Source organism: Bos indicus x Bos taurus, chromosome 8 (genome assembly GCF_003369695.1).
Source record: "Bos indicus x Bos taurus breed Angus x Brahman F1 hybrid chromosome 8, Bos_hybrid_MaternalHap_v2.0, whole genome shotgun sequence".
Taxonomy (NCBI): Eukaryota; Metazoa; Chordata; class Mammalia; order Artiodactyla; family Bovidae; genus Bos; species Bos indicus x Bos taurus.
This window is the reverse complement of record NC_040083.1, coordinates 76,468,158-76,486,492: the sequence shown is the minus strand read 5'-3', so window position 1 is coordinate 76,486,492 and position 18,335 is coordinate 76,468,158. Positions and strand designations below refer to the sequence as shown.

The following is an 18,335-nucleotide window of genomic DNA, read 5'->3' as shown; positions in this document are numbered from 1 at the left end:
AGAATTCACTTGGGGGCTCTTCCCTGCTCATTTGGCCTCCAGCAATAAGATAATATCTTGTTTCATTGCTGTCTGCTTGGCATTTGTGAGTCAGATGGATTCCTGTGGGAAAGCGGGTACCTTAATTAGCTGCCACTTTTTGTTTTTCTTCTCACCCAAAGAGATTTTCTTTTCTTAGGCCAGATGTCTGCAAATTGAAGTTTGAAGGGAAGACATTTTATGTGATTGGCACCCAGAAGGAGGTCAGAAACTGCTTTTCTACCTGTCTATTGTCAGGTGTGCATGCGTGTGTTTGTACATGCGTGTGTGCAGGTGTGCCTGTGCATGAGAAAGTTTCAGGTATGACATGTGCCTGTAGTAATATAGCCCCCAAAGACCATGATGTTAAAGTTTGTGATGATACCAGAAATTTAGAAGTAAATAACACCAGGTTTACACATTTAAGAATTAATCCAGTGAACAATGCTGACCATATACCCCTGTGTAAAAACTAGGTTGTAATAGACTTGGGCTTTCCAGTGCCTCAGATACCTGCAATGCAGGAGACCCAGGGTTTGATCCCTGAGTCGGAAAGATCTCCTGGAGAAGGGAATGACAACCCACTTCAGTATTCTTGCCTGGAGAATTCCATGGACAGAGGAGCCTGTTGGGCTACAGTCGATGGGGACAGAAAAAGTCAGACATGACTGAGATACTAACACTTTAACTTTCATTGACTTGAGAAATAGCTAATGGCTCTTCTCCCTACCTCTATCAATTGCCAGAATACAAAATTAGGAAACAAATTAATAGTACTTAAAGATAGACATCAACCAGTGTTGATTAGAGTTTTATGAAAAGTATAAGTCTTGGGAATTTTAAAATCAAGGAGTTACCACATGTAGGTTGGGTTTATCATTTGAGAGGAGGCCATTACTGAAGAGCCTCAGAGCTCAGTCTGAAAGTTTCTCAATTTTCTTGAGCCTAGTGTTTAAGCACTAGCTATTCAAGAACGGTGAGCAAATTTTAAAATTCATCCAAGTATGATTGAGAGGTAGGTGATGCCTGGAGTGTTGAGAAAGATTATGAAGCTGTTCTTTATCCAAAACAGGACCTGGAGAGGTTAGTTATATCTGCAAAGGGTGAGGGAAGGGGGAATATGATTTTAGCATCTTCTAAGTACATAGTAGAGCATGCTGCTGCTGCTGCTAAGTCGCTTCAGTTGTGTCCAACTCTGTGTGACCCCAGAGACGGCAGTCCACCAGGCTTCGCCGTCCCTGGGATTCTCCAGGCAAAAATACTGGAGTGGGTTGCCATTGCCTTCTCCAGTGCATGAAAGTGAACAGCGAAAGTGAAGTCACTCAGTCGTGTCCGACTCTAGTGACCCCATGGACTGCAGCCCACCAGGCTCCTCCATCCATGGGATTTTCCAGGGAAGAGTACTGGAATGGGGTGCCATTGCCTTCTCTGATAGTAATGCATAAGTTACTTCAATTCTGTTTGATATGCCATGGGATACAAATAGGTAAATTCTTAAAAGAAAAATATGAAAAACTTAAACTGTGTTTAATGTGCCCTTAATTGTTTTGTTATATTTTATTAGAAAAAAGCCGTGTTGGCATTTCATACTTCAACACCAGCTGCCTGCAAGCATCTTTGGAAGTGTGGGGTGGAGAACCAGGCCTTTTATAAGTAAGTCACTGTTATTCATTTAATCATAGGTTTGAAAAGCACTTCTGGAGTCCTTTATGTTTTGTAAACAGCTACATATTCATTTCTTTTAATATAGTCCTTTTTTATTATATTTAAGTGAGTTATAAATTTGTTGCATTGTTCAGAGTGACTCCCAACCACTGTTGGCCTGACCATGTCTTGAACTTTATACTGGGTGTTTCCTAATTGCTATGGGCTTTTTAGGGGGAGGGGCATTGTTGTTTCCATTCAGCATGTCACAGGATCTGTTTTTGGTTGGTGCCCCCCTTAGAAGCAGACCTTGGGAAGAGCTTAGTGCAAATGGGGTATGGTTACTGAATGTACCAATAGGGGAGTGGAGGAGGGAGAGGGGAAGCAAGAAATACAGGGCATGATATTGAGTAGTTACTACTGTGAGCCACTGGACTCAGCTGTGTCTGCTGGGGAACCCTAGCAGACTGCAGAATGTGCCTCAAAGTTCTTCCACCGACTGGCAAAGAGGTTGGTCTGTTTACCTACCAATTCCCCATTCATTTTAGTTTAGGGACACTTACGAGGGTAGAGTTAATACTTTCTAGCACTTCTGGCTTACTCTGAGCTTAGGTTGTACGTGCTCTCAACAACAGAAAAATAAACCTTAGGCAGAGAGTCACACATATTCCTGGTAAGAAGGCTTCAGTGTTTAGAGATGAGAGCCAAAGGTTTGTAGGTAGAATGCCATCAGGGTCTTCTAGGATCGTAGAAAGTCAGTGCTGCATAGAACTTTAGAAACCATCCATAAAGCTCTCAGGTTTCAAAAGAGGTTCAAATTTAGGATTTTTCTGTAAGTTCTAGCTTCTCCTCTTTGAGATCATTACTGATTGGAAGAGCAGTGGTGATGGACGCAGTCAGGAGCCTAGCGAGCCCTGCCTGGGGTATCAGCACCACTCACCCCTGGAGTTCATCCAGGTGGATTTTGTTCCACTCCGCCACCCTGCCCCCCTACACTGAAATAGTCTTACTTATTAGACTCATCTGAAACTGCTGAATCTCTGATCATCCTGGGCTTTGGCTTACAAGGGCCTTCAGGAGAACGAAGGCTGAAACAGTGTTTTTCAAACCCCTTTTAAGCCACAGAACTCTCTTCCTTACACAGAAAGTGTAGACAAAGCCTATGTAAAAAAAGATAAAAATAGAGAAGCTGTGCTGTTGGTGGGGACCAAGTTGGGACTGGGGACTAGAGACCCTTGACTCATTGCTCACTGCTCCACAGGAGGTTGGGTGACCAGTTGTCTGAGTTTGCCCATGACTTTCCCAGGTTTGGAACGAGAATTTCCAAGTCTTGGGCAGATACTATCAGGAGCATAATTTGAAAACGCTTGGATGAGATGATTCACAAAATGCTGTGCTTCTAGGAATGATGATGCATATCAGTAAGACATCAAGGCATCTGTGAGTCTCCTGCAGTGTTTGAAGACTGGTAAACAAAGAATAGCTGATGACCTCTGAAAACTCAGCATGTCTAGACCACTCCATTCACATGACAGCAGAGAGAAGGAAAGGCAGACAGTCTGGTGCTCTTAGTCTTAGTTGGAGCCTACACATTTTTGTTTTTGTTTTTAATCATTAAAAAAAAATTTGAGATAATACTCACATACTATAAAATCAACGGTTTTAATGTGTAAGTTCAGTGGTTTTAGTATAATTCACCAATTTATGCAACCATCACCACAATCTGATTATTCAGGACATTGAATAGTTTTTGCACATGTATTGTTTTATCATGAGTGAGAGAGTCAGTTGGTATATGGAGTAAAATAAATGTAAAAACACAATTGAAAAGAGGGGAGAGAAAGCGGGAAAACCCACAATCAAAGGAATCCATTTGGGGCATTTGGAGTATGCTTATTATCTGGCAGCTAACAAAGTAGTCTGACAATTCTATCACTGAATGGGCCAAGTAGGCATATCAAAGATATCACTTCCAGTCATCTGTAGAAGCTTCAGAAGACCCAAGGAGTGTAACTGTGAGAACAGGTGGCACCATACAGAGTTGACTGGGTCCTTGCGTCAACACCTCTGCCAGGCTACCCCATCTCTCCCATTGAGACTTCTAATCCCTAATATTTATCCTGACCTGAGATTTGCCCAAACATTGTGTTCCACCATTATCCCATAATTATCCCTGTTCCTTAAGAAAGAGGAAAGATATAGCTTATCCTGACCCAGCAGTGTGACCTTGAACCAGTGGCTGGCCACATCTGGCTCATCTGTTGAAAGGAGGGAGCTCGGACTCACGTATGATTTGCTTGTATCACTGTGGCCTCATGTTAAGAATAATGGGCTTTGGAGGCCAACAGACTTGGGTTTGAACCTTGATTCTGTTGCTTACTAGTCGTGTGACCTGAAACAAAACAATGAACACTTTGAGCCTTATTTTTATTTTTCATCTGTAAAATTCAATTGGTAATCCCTGCCCTGCAGTGTCTAGTCCTGCCAGGCACACTGACCATCAATAAGTGGTAGCTGCTGCTATGACTATGATGACTCCCTGCTCCATGCATGGGTGCCGGGGTCCTGCCCCGGCTGATCCAGGGTATTCGAAGCGGGGACGGCGTCGGCGACCTATTTCTTTAAATATTTTATCAAAGATATAAAGAGTAATAGGATGAGGATAGCTCAGTAGGAAAATTCAGTGGAGAAAAGAGGCTGAGTAGCTTGGTTTACGCGGGAGACCAATAAAACTTCAAGACAAGAAGTTTGCACCACTTACGTAGGCCGCAGGCGTCCTTCCGTTCTCCCGAAGGAGAGGAGACACTGAGGCCTCCCCGGTCGGATCTTAGAAGCCCAGGCATAATTAGTAAGCATGGCGGGTTCTGTGCTGCAGATGGAGACTCAACCAGAGTGAGAGAGAGAGCGACATGGGGAGACCAGTATTTCGAGAAACTGATCCCAATTCTTTATTTTCCATGGTCTACTTTTATACACTGAGATGTTATGCAAAAGTCACGCGGGGTCAGCAGTCCTGACTTTTATCAAAGTCAGGTGCTTCATACAAATGTATACAGAGGTCTTAGGGGTGTTACATCATCTTCTGGCCAGGGGGGCCTGCTGACAATTTACGACCCTCTCCTTGTGACAGCGGTCAGTCAATCAGGACACTTATTTCTCCAGGGCTGATTATTCTCAAAACAGACGCCACCCAAATAAAGTTACATTCCTACAGGGTGAGGGTGTAGTGGGTTTTAGTTAAGGAAAGAATTTACTTAGCCTAAGGTCTAATGTGATTAATATCAAAGGTTAATTCTATATATTCATTAATGTGTGTAAGGGCAGGGGATATGGAGACTTAGCAACAAACATTGGCTCAGCAAATGAAAAACCCTTCACCAACACAATTTCTAATTAGCCCATTATACTTATACTAATAGTTTTCTAACTTTTCTAAGGAACCTGTTTTTAGAAGGTTTAAAGCATCTTGTGCCTCTCACGGTTGGGAGGCTGTGAGTGATCACATGTGGCCGGACAAGCCTGTCAGGCAGGCCAGAGAACCTTCAGAGGAGTTTGTAGGTTAAAACACTCTTATCACACCCAGGAATTATTATAAACTGGAGCTCTAAGTTAACTCCTTCTCCAAAAGAGGTGGTGGGGGACAGCCCCCCGTAAAGTCAGAGGTGTTGGTGAGCACAAAGTAGTAAAGTAGGCAGGCTCTGGTTATGGGGGTAGATGCTCGAGGAGTTCCAGGGGGACTCCTGAGGCTCGATCCCGCCTTTGCGTATGTCGAGCCTCCTTCCTCATGACCTTTGTCACGGGCGGAGTACCTCACTCTGGCCCCCAACAAATGGGGAATGTTTTCTGAGTGCCAGTTGGTTGCAGAGCCCAGTCCCTTTGCTTCTGAAGGGCTCTGACTCTGTGAAGCTCAGAGCTTCCTTCACTGCCTGCTTCCTTTCCTGGCCCTGCTTCCAGCTGATCATGGTTTTGGCCTTCATGATATGGGCTGGCAGAGCAAGGCGCTGATCTTTTTTTTTTTTAATTGAAGTATAATTTCTTTACAATGTTGTTAGTTTCTGCTGCACAACATGAATCAGCTACACACACACACACACACACACACACACACACACCTCTTGAGTCACCCCGTCTTGAGTCACCCCCCGTCCCACCCCTATAGATGATTGCAGAGCACCAAGCTGAGCTTCCATTGCTATACACACAGCAGCTTCCCACTAGCTATCTATTTGACACATGGTAGTGTACATATGTCAATGCGATTCTCTCAGTTTGTCCCACCCTCTCCTTGGCCACAAGTCTGTTCTCTATGTCTGCATCTCTATTCCTGCCCTGGAAATAGGTTCATCAGTTCTACTTTTCTAGATTTCATACGTATGTGTTAATATGCAATGTTCGTTTTTCTCCTTCTGTCTTCACTCTGTATGGCTGACTCTGGATTTATTCATGTCACAAAGCCCTGATCTTGTTTCCTGGGTTGGGAGTGGTTTGTTTCCTCCTTTGCACTTCACCTGTCATGAGAACAGGGAGGCCCCATGGCCAAGAATTCCCCAGTATGCTTTTAACACATGAATGTGCTGCTAGTTGTCAGCTGGCCCGGGGCCACCGATCAGGTTTGAGAGCCCTGGCTCTGAGATCTGCTGCCTGGGAACAGAGCCCAGAAACAGAAACTCTCCCTCCTGCTCCAACCCCCTGGGGATCCCCAACACAGACTTAGACAGTCACCATCTGAGAGCTTCCTCCCTGCCATGCGTTCTGGGTGCTGCCACCCCCAGAGCACTGGGATGTGCCATTTCTGGACACTGATTCCCTGAAAGCACACTCGATTCCCTACAGTGTCTCCCTGGTGGTTCTTCTGATGAATCTGTCTCACACCTGCTTTAGGCTGAGACAGTGCTAGGCACTAGGGACACAGTGGAAGCTCAAATGACACTCTCTGTCCCCAGCTTTCTATGGAATTTTGTGCAGGACATAAAGGTATCCCTAATACATTTCTTGTCTGGGTTAGTGTGCATTTTGTCAAAGAAACAGTGTTACACTTGGTCGTCAAGGACCCAGAGTATCTCCCTAAACTGACACCTTTCACACTTCAGTGAGCATGAGAGTTACCCAGAAATTTTGTTAGAATGTGGATTCTGGTTCAGTAGGTCTTGGTGGGGCCCAGGAGTCCAGATTTCTAATAAGCTCCCAGGTGATGCTGTGCTGCAGGTGTATGGCCCACACTTGAGTAATGAGGTTCTAAACCAGAGATCCTCAGCCTGACTGCACATTAGAATCACCTGGGGGAACTTTTAAACAATAACAACATGGACCCTACCTGAGACCCAATTAATTTGAAATCTGAGTCCTCACCAAAGTGTGTACACGAGTGTTTATAGCAGCATTCTTCATCACAGTTAAAACAGATGCCCATCAACTGATGAAAGGATAAAGGAAAGTGGTATATCCATACAATGGAATATTATTGAGCCATAAAAGGGAGGAAGTACCTACTGATTCCTGCTACAACAGGGATGAAACTTGAAAACATGATGCTAAGGAGTGAAAGAAGGAAGGGACTTCTAATAGGTATTGGGAGGTTCTTTTGAGGGTGGAAGGGACTTCTAATAGGTATTGGGAGGTTCTTTTGAGGGTAATGAAAATACTTTTTATGAATCTCTAACTTTGTAAATTATACTGAAAACCACTGAAGTGTACAGTCTAAAAGGATGAACATTATGTTATGTGAATTATATTTCAATAAAGCTTTTATTTTAAAAATTCAGAATCTGGGATGAAGGATCTTGATGTTAGTAGTAATATACCTTTTCCAGGTGGGGTGAGCCTGCAGCCTAGGGTTTCATGCTCTAATCTTGTGATTCTCAAAGTTTGGGTCCCTGGACCAGCATCAGCATTTCTGGGGAACTTGTTATAAAGGCCTGGCTCAAACTCGGACTTACTGAATCAGAACCTTGTATTTTTGAAAAGCCCACCCAGTGATTCTGATGCATTCTGAAGTATGAGGACCTGCATGGCCAAGACATTATTTTAAAAATACAGAAAAGCCTGGGTTTGCAGCCTGGTTCCCCCAGCTTCTATGATGTGACCGTTGTTAAGTGAATTTACCCTTCTGTGCCTCAGTTTCCTCATGTAAGAACATGGATTGCTTCTTCCTATGAGAGAGCTGTGAGGATGAAATAAATTAATGTATTTAAAGTGATTTTTAAATAATAAATTAGTGCATTTAAGCACATGGTAAGGAATCCATCTGCAACGCAGGAGATGGGGGATTTATCCCTGGGTTGGGAAGATCCCCTGGAGGAGGAAATAGCAACCCACTCCAGTATTCTTGCCAGAGAATCCCATGGACAGAGGTGCCTGACAGGCTTCAGTCCATACAGTTGCAAAGAATCGGACATGACTGAGCAACTGAGAATGCAGTGTGCTTTGGATGGTGAATGGCGCCTAGTAGGGCTCAGTAATAACATATATTGTTATTACAGTGATTACTCCAGAAGCTATAAACCACAGGGAAAAGGGAAATTGTATTGTTAGTTCTAGAGGTGGCCTTTAGAGCACCAGCCAGTGTCTCCCCAGCACCTAACCTGACCTCCATCCTCAGCTCCTGTGGTAACAGGTACCAGAAAAAAGCTGGAAGCAGCGGTGAGTGGGGGCATATTCCTGCAGAGCTGTGCTGTATGTACATCAGATGACACTGATACTCAGAGAATGCTTTATCTGTTCCAGGCACTGTGAGTATGTATGCACATCTCACAATAGTATCCCATTTAAATCAGACTTTCAGTGTCAGGACTGGATAGAACTCCATAACGCCATGAGAAGGGGTCTCTAGGTAGAGTGACTCTGCCCTGAAAGTTCTAGGGGATTGGGGGGAGAGTTGTAACAGTAGAAAAGAGAGAAATGACAAGGCCACCATGTGAATACACAGGCGTCACCCAGTCAGGTGCTGGTCAACTGGGGACTGGATTTCCCTGTGAGGTCAGAGATTTGAGAATAGCCAGTGCTTCTGTGCTGAGGTTTTGATGAGTAGCTGGAGCTGGAAGTGGGGAGAGGGAAGACCAGAAAGGAGGCTAGAGGAGAGGGAACTGCTACTGCTACTAGGCTGTGCCCGCCTTGCCTACACTGGGAGGAAGGCTTGCTCTGGGCTCATGGATGAGAGAGCCTGGGAACAGAGAGCTGGAACGGGTCAGCTAGAGCTGGAGCCTGAAGCTCTTTTATTTGCCTTCAGAGTGTTTGACATGGTTCCCGGGTATGGCCACAGCTTAGAGAATTGGCTTTGGTAGCTCAACAGTGAGAAGGCAATGCAGAGGTTTGGAGAGTGATATCAGGGGTAGGGGAAGGGAGAGAGGGAGGGAAGGTATCATATAATGAGCAAGGAGTACTTAGGTGTTTTCAGACCATTTCGTCTCATTTAAGGCTTCCCAGGTAGCATTAGTGGTAAAGAGCCCACCTGCCAGTGCAGTAGACAAAAGAGATGTGGGTCAATCCCTGGGTTGGGAAGATCCCCTGGAGTAGGATATGGCAACCCACTCCAGTATTCTTGCCTGGGAAAATCCCATGGACAGAGAGGAGCCTGGTGGGCTACAGTCTATGGGGTCACAGAGAGTCTGACACAACTGAAGTGACTTAGCACTTCTTATTTAACCCTCCTCAGAACACTATGAATTAAGTATTCTAATATCATCATTCTTTAAAAAATTTGTAAAGAAACTAAGGCTCAGAGAAGCTACATGACTTGACAAAGGCCACAGGACCAAAAGCAGGAAAGAATCCTGAGCTCCTGCGTTTTGGGGTAAAATGCCACCTGGAAGTCATTCAAGGAGAATATGGGGACGCCAAGGTTCTCTGATGCAAGCAGGCGGCCTTGGAATGACCTTGGAGTGTTTGATAAAAATACAGACTCCCGGGCCCCTATCTAGAGGGACTGAATGAGCCTCTCCAGTGATGGCTCCTGGGAGCTGGTACTCCTAACCCTGCTCCAGCATCTACTGATGTACAGCCAAAGGTGGGCACAACTGCATGCGTGTCCTGTGACCCAGCCACCTTTCTCTTGCCTTCATTCATTTCCTTCCATCCCGCTGTCCATTTCCCAATTCCCAGGGGTTTTGTGAGGTTCACGCTCTCAGATTAAATTCCCCTGTTAAAACTCCATAAAAGATCTCAGCCCAGACATTATCAGGCGTCTCCCTGAACATTTGGGAGGGCAGGGTATTGGTGGTAACACTCTCGATAGAGTGTCTCTGAGCCAGTGAAACCACACAAATAACCATCGAGGGCACTTAGCTGTCAGAAGAAGCCAACGCTTTTTTCACTCCTCTCATCCTGACCAGACAGCTATTCACTTTCTCTGTGAAACATGCCTTGTAGCCAGTTTTCCTTGACGTACTTGGTGGGTTTGTGTAGATGCAGTGGAGCGCTGTGAGGCCTCCCACCAAGAGGCTGTTCTGAGGCAGTGGCCTCTGCATGGGACTTGGACGGGCAGGAGCTGAGGCTGAACTGGCGAGAGACCACCCACTGCTCCCTAGACGAGCCCCTGTCTATGGAATTGCTGTGCTAGCCACACCTCCATAAAATGGGTACAGAGTTGAGTCTGAATTTCAAAAACTACAATTAGGACTCCTAGTAAGCTTTTTTAGCAGTTGATCTTGCCCTGAGCATCCTTAGGAACCTAGAGCAATAACAACAAAACAGTAAAAAAGCAGAAACTGCTTTAAAAAGTTTCTTCACCTCCTACCTCTGAATACTTGGGAGCAACAACTCTGCTGAGATGGGAAATGTGTCCAGGCCTGTGACTCTCTGGGGCTAAGATTGGAGGTAGGGTAGCAAAGAGGCCCAGACCAGGCACATCCTCAGGGGAGGAGGCACAACGATGCTGACTCCATTAGTGATGCTTGCTGGGCCATTTCTCCTCTTGAGTGCATGTGGTCCGTAGTCTGGCTTTGGCCAGCAGCCTGTCCTAGGCATCTAGACCCCTCTGCGGTGTGGATTTCATGTGCTCTGTTTATCTTTAGGGCTCCCATGCTGTCTTCTCTGGGCCCTGCCTTGACAGGATTCCCTCTCCCTGGGCTTGACCCCTCTCCTGCCTATCTTGCTCTCTGGATTCATCCTTTGTAGCCAGTACTCTTCTCTGTGTGTTTGGATGGTTTGCAAAAGAGAATTTTTTGTGACTTTACATTGTCTTGAGGACAAAGACCGAATCTTTAACAAGGACAGCTCGAGGTCAGGTCCTACTAAATTAGTGGGGAGAATGTGTGAGTGAAACTGTGTAAAACAGTTGTAATAACAGCACTGCTACTGCTGCTAAGTCACTTCAGTCGTGTCTGACTCTGTGCGACCCCATAGAGGGCAGCCCACCAGGCTCCCCTGTCCCTGGGATTCTCCAGGCAAGAACGCTGGATGGGTTGCCATTTCCTTCTCCAATGCATGAAAGTGAAAAGTGAAAGTGAAGTCGCTCAGTCGTGTCCGACTCTTAGCGACCCCATGGACTGCAGCCTACCAGGCTCCTCCATCCATGGGATTTTCCAGGCAAGAGTACTGGAGTGGGGATGCCATTGCCTTCTCCAATAATAGCACAGGAAAATGCATATCAGATCATCTTAGTTCCCCCAGTGCTCAGGGTCTGGGCTTTAACCTGTTGGGCCTTCTGCCTAGAACACAGCCACCACCCGCCATGTTAACACCTTCCCTCTCTTGAAGGGGAGATCTCTTCCTTAGGCCACCTTCTGTGGCCCCCAGATCAGATCAGCACCACCCCCATACTCTAATTGCATCTTTTTTTTCATAGCACCACTGCTTGTAATTTACCTTTGTTCTCTCTTTGTGGTTTCTAGATGAATATCCATTTCCCTCTGGGCGTTACATTCCATGAATGCAAAGTTTGTGTCTTCCTTGAGCTGTGTGGTGCATAGAGCAGAAGAGACACTTGGTTGATAGTGCTAAGTGATTGAAGCCAGGCTTCATGGACTCAGGGATGGAGCTCACTGCCCTCACCGAAGCTTCCAGACACAGCCCTCATTGTGTGATTGTCTCTACTTAGAATTCCATAGAGCTCATTGTTCTGTTTGTTTTTTATTAAGATTTTGTAATGATCAATAGTTAAAAATGATCCTGAACTCTGTAGACCCAGTCTTTCTAATTTGTTGGGTTTAACTGCATCAGGCTCAAGGTGACTGACTTTGAGGTGTCCTGAGGTATCACAGGAATCAAATGCCCCATGTGTGGCCTCTGGACTGCCCATGTTCTGAATTGTTCTTTCAGAGTGGTGGTGTTTTGCTCGTATTTACGGGAAGGGCTCAGAGGTGCTGAATCAGGGCTTGGCTGGGCTTCTGCTCCTCATGTATCTTAGTCATCGACCGGTGTGGTTTCTTTTAAAGGGCACTGGGTCATGGTGGCTTAACCCATCTTAATACTCAGAAACCAGGGATCATTTCCATGGTGATTATTTCCATGGCCCCTGTGCCATCTCCCAGAAAATACACAGTAGGTGAGTTCTATGTGACATGGGGAGTGACCTGTGTCACCAGGGAACCTGCTTTCTGCTGCAGTGCTGGCAGAGCTCCAGGCAAGAAAGTCTGCCCAGCAAAAAAATGTAATGATGCCCTCTGCCTGAGCCCACTCTCTTCCTGTCACTGCAGCAGAAACTGGGAAAGAATCCCTGATGATCATCAATATTTCCTGGTCCTTTTTGCAGATCATGACCTGGTAATAGATTATGATACCAAATGTGTGGGTCACCAACAGCGTATACAGTAATGAAAAGACATCAGATAGAAAAGACCAGATTGCAACATACATGGTGAAAACATTTCTTTCAGGGGTGTGTGTGTGAGTATGAGTGTGTGTGTGAGTATGAGTGTGTGTGTGTGTGAGTATGAGTGTGTGTGTGTGTGAGTATGAGTGTGTGTGTGTGAGAGAGAGATAACAGTATAACATATCTCTTTCTTGGCCATCAGAAATATCTGATTACCACACGTTACAGCATGTTCCACTTGGACTTTGCAGTGGTATACCACCTCTGCTCTGCTTTTTCTTACAGGTATGCAAAATCCAGTCAGATCAAGACAGTGTCAAGCAGCAAGATATTTTTTAAAGGAAGTAGATTTCGATATAGGTGGGTACCCATGGTTCCACTTTGATGATGGGGTTGGGCTGGGCACAGCCTTTGATGTTGGAATATGGTATTGATACTTGTAAATCAGTGCACTTTGGCCCATACCCCAGTTTGGGGGCTCCCTTTCCACTCATCTCTTATGCCCACAGGATCTCTCAAACTCTGTAGTAATATCCCCTCATGGAGGAGTAGAAGGCATGGATTCTTATTGGGTCAGATCACTGTGAAGTTTAAAAAAAAAAAAGTGCACACACCCCTCCCCTTCCACTCTGAGCATCTGTGCACAGACGCCATGTTTCTGTCTTTTCTGCAGCGGTAAAGTTGCCAAAGAGGTGGTGGAAGCCAGCTCCAAAATCCAGAGAGAACCCCCAGAGGTGCACAGGTGAGTGGGGTGGTCCCCAGGGCTCTGGGAGGTTTCTGGGTAGACAGGAGGGTTTCAAGGCAGACTTCGCCAAATCCACTAGAACAATGAAGGGAGCAAGGGCACCAGCTGCCTGGCCCTGTGTTGTTTTCAACCCCGGTTCCAGGCACTCCCATCATCCCCCTGGTCTCACTCAGGTCTGCCCGGGCTCCATTATGAGTTACCGGCTCTGCAGGGAGTCATTGCCCTGATTTGGCCTGGAGTATCACGTGAACAAGCAGGAAATGTGTGAGGCGTGGGTGAGCTGGGCTGTCTCCTGAGTCCGTCATCCTGTCCTCTTCGAACTGCTGTCTGCCCTTGCCTCTGTTCATCACTCATGGCCAGTTCCCACTGGTCCAACTCCTCCTAGACTATTTCACATGAGGGGGTAGGGTGCCCATCGCTCATCAGACCTTTAATTCCCCAAAGCCACTCAGAGGAGTGAAGAACTTAGTCATTATCAGGACAAGGGTGTGCTTCTCTGTTAACATGGCAATATTTGTAATTCTGAGGAATGATAAATCTTCTCTTAACCATGCTGGACCTCTTATCACCACAGTTTACACAGATCATTGTACATCCTAAACTTCAAGCATGCTCCATATCTAAAGCTGGACATTCTCATCCTGATTTTCTCCTTTTGAAGGCAAGATCATCATAAAATATATTCTTTAGGAAGTTTTCACACACTGGTGGGCACCAGTCCTTCCTTCCCCACCTTTGAACTTGGATTCTCCCTTAGGCTGAGATTTTTTGCTCAGCCTTCTCTATCTCCAAGGTGATCCAGTGAGCTGGGTACCTCTCACCTGGTCCTTGGGGCCGTCAGGCAGGAGGAGGGCACGGTCTCTCAGAAGTGTAGCTAAGCCAGCCAGCGTAGGCACCCACACAGGCGAACAGAACTGCAGTCAGAATGAAATCTTGTGCAGATGTGTACAGAGAATAATTCGTTCCTGGTTTGGGGTGATCCAGTGGGAGCTTTTCATACTGTTCATGGAGTTCTCAAGGCAAGAATATCGAAGTGGTTTGCCATTGCAGGGAACCACGTTTTGTGAGATAGGGAAGCCTGGAGTGCTACAGTCCATGGGGTTGCAAAGAGTCAGACACAACTTAGTGACTGAACAACAAATGGGAAGCTGTCACATGCAAGTCTGCAAAGCAGTCTCTCCTGCTTTAAGAAGCAGGAGAAAACTGTAGAGTGAGGGAATCAGGGGTGCCCCGGCTGGGACCCCTTGGTGCAATGCCTCTGAAAGTCAGAGTTTACCTGTTAATGACAATGGTCATTTTTTTAAAATAGCCTTTTTATACCTTCTTCTCTGCCTCCAATTGTGGTTACTCAGTGAAGCAGAAACAAAAAAAGAAGAAATAATAGGACATATCATTGGAATGTTTCCAGATTCTTTGGTCTAGAAAGACCTCAGGGATCACCTTGTTCAATGCTTCTATTTTACAGATAGGGGAACTTGAGTCTTGGAGAAGTTAAATGGTTTGTCTGAGATCATAAATATTTTGGTGGCACAAGTAAGCCTAGAACTCCAGTGTTGTGCCCCTGAGTCCTGTGCTCTTTTCTCTGTAGTATCTGCTGCCTAGAAAGCCCCTGCATTCTCCTAGAAGCTGGGGGGCAAACCTACCCCAGGGGCTCAGCTTGGGTTTTATTCTTCCAGCTTGGAAGCATGAGTGTTTGATCTTAAAAGAAATACTCGATTCTGGGGAACCCCCTTGAAGGCACAGACACAAAGTAGGAAAATGTTTTTAAGAGTATAGTTTCAGAAAGACCTATTCCAAACATGCAAGGTTTTCCAAAAGCCCGTAGTTACTGTCTACAGAGGGTTAATGAGATCAGGAAAGAATATCTTAAAACATTTCCCTTTTAAATTTACGTTTGCATCATTTGTGAGAATCAAGCCTTCCTAGATCAAGGCTTCTTAAACTGTACCTTGCACAGGGATCATCTAGGGTTCCTGTTAAAATCAGATTCTGATTCGTGAATCTGGCATTTCTAATGTGCTCCCAGATGATGGCCATGTGGCTAGTTCATGGTTTGCACTTTTGAATAGCCAGACTCTAGATTACTGGTGGTGGAGGTTGTGGAGGGTACAGATTCACCCTAGTGAAAAGTGAAAAGCTTTTCCTGGAGTGGACTGAGACACCAGAGCAGATAAGAAATGAGGCATCCATCAATTCAATTTATAGTTTTTCTTTTCTGGAATCTCCTAAAATCTCCCAGAATATTGCTGCAACCAAAGTTCTATAGGCCCTTTCAGCACTGATTCGCATGCTCTTTCTCGCTGTTCCACTCCCTTCTCTCACATGCTTGTGAAAGGAGGCCTCTTTGGCCCTCAGTTCTTTGGCAGTATCTCTCAAACCTCTGACATCACAAGGAAGAACTTGTTTAAAGTAATGATACAAAGTACGCTCTGGGAGGACAAGGCTTGGGTCTATCTTGGTTACCACCATCTTACCCACCACTTTACACAACACTTGGTCAAAGTAGGAGGTCAGTAGACATTTGTTGAATGAATGTATGCACTGGGAGTGTGGGATGACAGCTTTACCTCTACTTTTCTGAGACTTGAGATCTGTCCGTGGTGCTGCCTTGGGGACCTCGCCCTCCCAAGAAGTAGCACTGTGGTCGGAGCCAGGGTGACGTGTGTGCCACTTTCAGCAGCTACTTCTTGTTCCTTCCCAGTAGCTGGCTGCAGGGCAGGAAGTTGTTTCTCTGGAACAATTATCATATTTTCAAATTGTTTTGACATCTTTGCAGTGGCTGTCAAAAGTGAGAGTATAGTAGTGAGCTCTTTCTCTGGCAGTGCTCAAGGAGCTCTGCTCATCTAGAACAATGACAAGACTTCACTTAGCTTTCTTCCCTCTCCCTTGAGATTCTCCTTTTCAAAGTATTGCCAGTTCTTGGACTTCTACTTCTGTTGATGTGTGTGTGACATAGAGAAACAGATGCAGACTGAAAACATTGTCTTGGGATTTTTCTGTTTTTCAAAAAGAGAAGATGCTCACTCTCATGTTAGCTCACTGATCTTTGCTGATGACAAGATCCTCAACTGAAACTCTATCAGCTGGCTACTTGGTGAGAATTACCTGCCCATTCCAGGGCCCAGCGAAGTAGAGGGCTGTAGCTCAGAGTTCAGATTCGACTCCTTAAACTACCTGGGCATAGAGCCTCCACCAAGGGATTCCCAAAAACAGCACTCGTACCTGAAATGGGCAACAAGCAAGGAGTCATGAATGGGTCTAATCTTGGCTTTGTTGCTGTGGTATATGTCCTGCATAAGTCAGTGTCTCAGATCATCAGTTTGTTCATCTATACAATGAGATTCATGTATCCCTCCCTGGCTTCTAGGTTTTCTTATGGGCATTAAAATTATGAAGTGCAATAAAAATGAGGTGGTGATATTATTATCACTGCTCATCCAAAAATGGGATGCTAGAATCTGAAAGACACGTTCACATTGAAGTCTCTTCAGATGGAGCTTTTGCTCACAGGCCAGCACTTCCTTTTGTTCTAAGGAGTGGTGGCCTTAACTCCACAAACCTTGTATTTGTTGATCAATATTATGCCATCATTTTTTGAAGCCACTCTTAGAACACACTTTCAGTTCCCGAAGGAAACTGTTCTTCTCAATAGAATCCTTACAGCAGTTTCACTCAGAAACTTCTCTATGGAGAATGCTCATGAGTGGGCTGCAAAGCAGGCCTGGCACTTTGGCAGAGTCTGCTGGCAGGTGGCCTCTGAGAGGGAGGGGCCACAGCACAGACGCTCACCTGATAGGAAAAGAAGAGCCTCCCTAAAGGCTCGCTGCGGGTCCCTCCAGGTTGTGATCTACATTGTGATTTCTGGAGGAGAACCTTTGTCAGTTCAGCTGGCATGCATGTTCAGAGATGGATGATTCGGAATTAGTTTGTGCAAGAATGGAAAATGGGCTTTTCAGAGGTCAGAAAACTAGTCTGCACACACAGCATGTGCTTTGCAGAACTAAGACTGCAGTCATGAAAGCCACAGGGCCGATAGAAATCCCATGAAGATCTCAAAAAAAGAAAAAAAGAACCTTTCTACAATAAAAGAAGCCTTCACTCCTGGTGATTTTAATCTCCCTCTTCCTCCTCCCTTCCTTTCTTCCCCTGTGAGGAATCCCTGCTTCCCCTCCTTTTCCTACAGGCCACTGCACCTGCCAGGACCTATCAGACATTACCTTCCCTGGAAGGTCTTTCCTGGCTCTCCCCTCACTCACAGCAGGATCAGGTGCCCCTTTCTGCCGCCCCCCTGGACCCTTGGCCGTCTCCCATGAGATGTGTGCTTTTCTGTGTAGCACACGCAAGGAGTTGTGGAGTGAAAACAGTGGTCAAGACCAGGGCTTTAAACGAAATGAAGTAGGATGGAAAGTAAAACATAGAGTCTCACACATAGCAAGATTACTGCTGTCACAAGAAACACTTTAGCTATGTCTTCCTGTATCTGTGTGTGCATGTGTGTAGAGCGTGCATGTGTACTAAGTAGCTTCAGTAGCGTCTGACTCTTTGTGACCCTATGGACTGTAGCCCACCAGGCTCCTCTGTCCATGGGATTCTCCAGGCAAGAATAGTGGAGTGGGTTGCCATGCCCGTCTCTAGGGAATCTTCCCAACCCAGGGATCAAACCTGCATCTGTTATGTCTTCTGCATTGGCAGGCAGGTTCTTCACCTCTAGCGCCACCTGGCCTGGTGTGTGTGCAGAGAGATGATATCAAATGTATTTCTGTAATGTGAGTCTTGGTGCAAAAAGTTTGAAAATCATGGTTCTGGGGAGTGAATAGTTTAGGATGAGGACCATGGTTCCCCAGAATGATACATACATATCAGCTGCAAAATAAAGGATTGTAGAATGAGATAATGAAGACAAGAACTCCATGGTTAAGCAAGTCCTTATAAATTTCCTTTTCAACCAGTGGCAGCTTTTAACTCTAGATGCTACCAGCTTCTTCTCTGTCTGGCCCTGATGCCTAACAGAAATGCCTAGGCTATTAAGGCAATCCCATCAACTAGCCTGGAGAACACCCATGCTAGTCTGAAAGGCCAACTTAATGCCAAGTTTACTTCAGTTTCAAACTGAGCACCCCTGAACAAGATGGCAAGAGAGGTGCTAAAAGGCACATGAGAATGGATAGGTCAGTCCCTGCC

The 18,335-nt window shown here is 45.6% G+C and overlaps 1 protein-coding gene across 2 annotated transcripts in view; it reads left to right on the top strand.

Annotated features, from left to right (window-relative positions):
- Positions 1 to 18,335, top strand: part of FRMD3 (FERM domain containing 3) — a 341,097-nt gene that overhangs the window by 251,796 nt on the left and 70,966 nt on the right. For both annotated transcript variants that reach the window (XM_027550087.1, XM_027550086.1), the window contains exons 9-12: positions 179 to 242; positions 1,583 to 1,671; positions 12,695 to 12,769; positions 13,083 to 13,151. In XM_027550087.1, the coding sequence (XP_027405888.1) occupies positions 179 to 242; positions 1,583 to 1,671; positions 12,695 to 12,769; positions 13,083 to 13,151 (297 nt within the window). The remainder of the gene's footprint in view (positions 1 to 178; positions 243 to 1,582; positions 1,672 to 12,694; positions 12,770 to 13,082; positions 13,152 to 18,335) is intronic.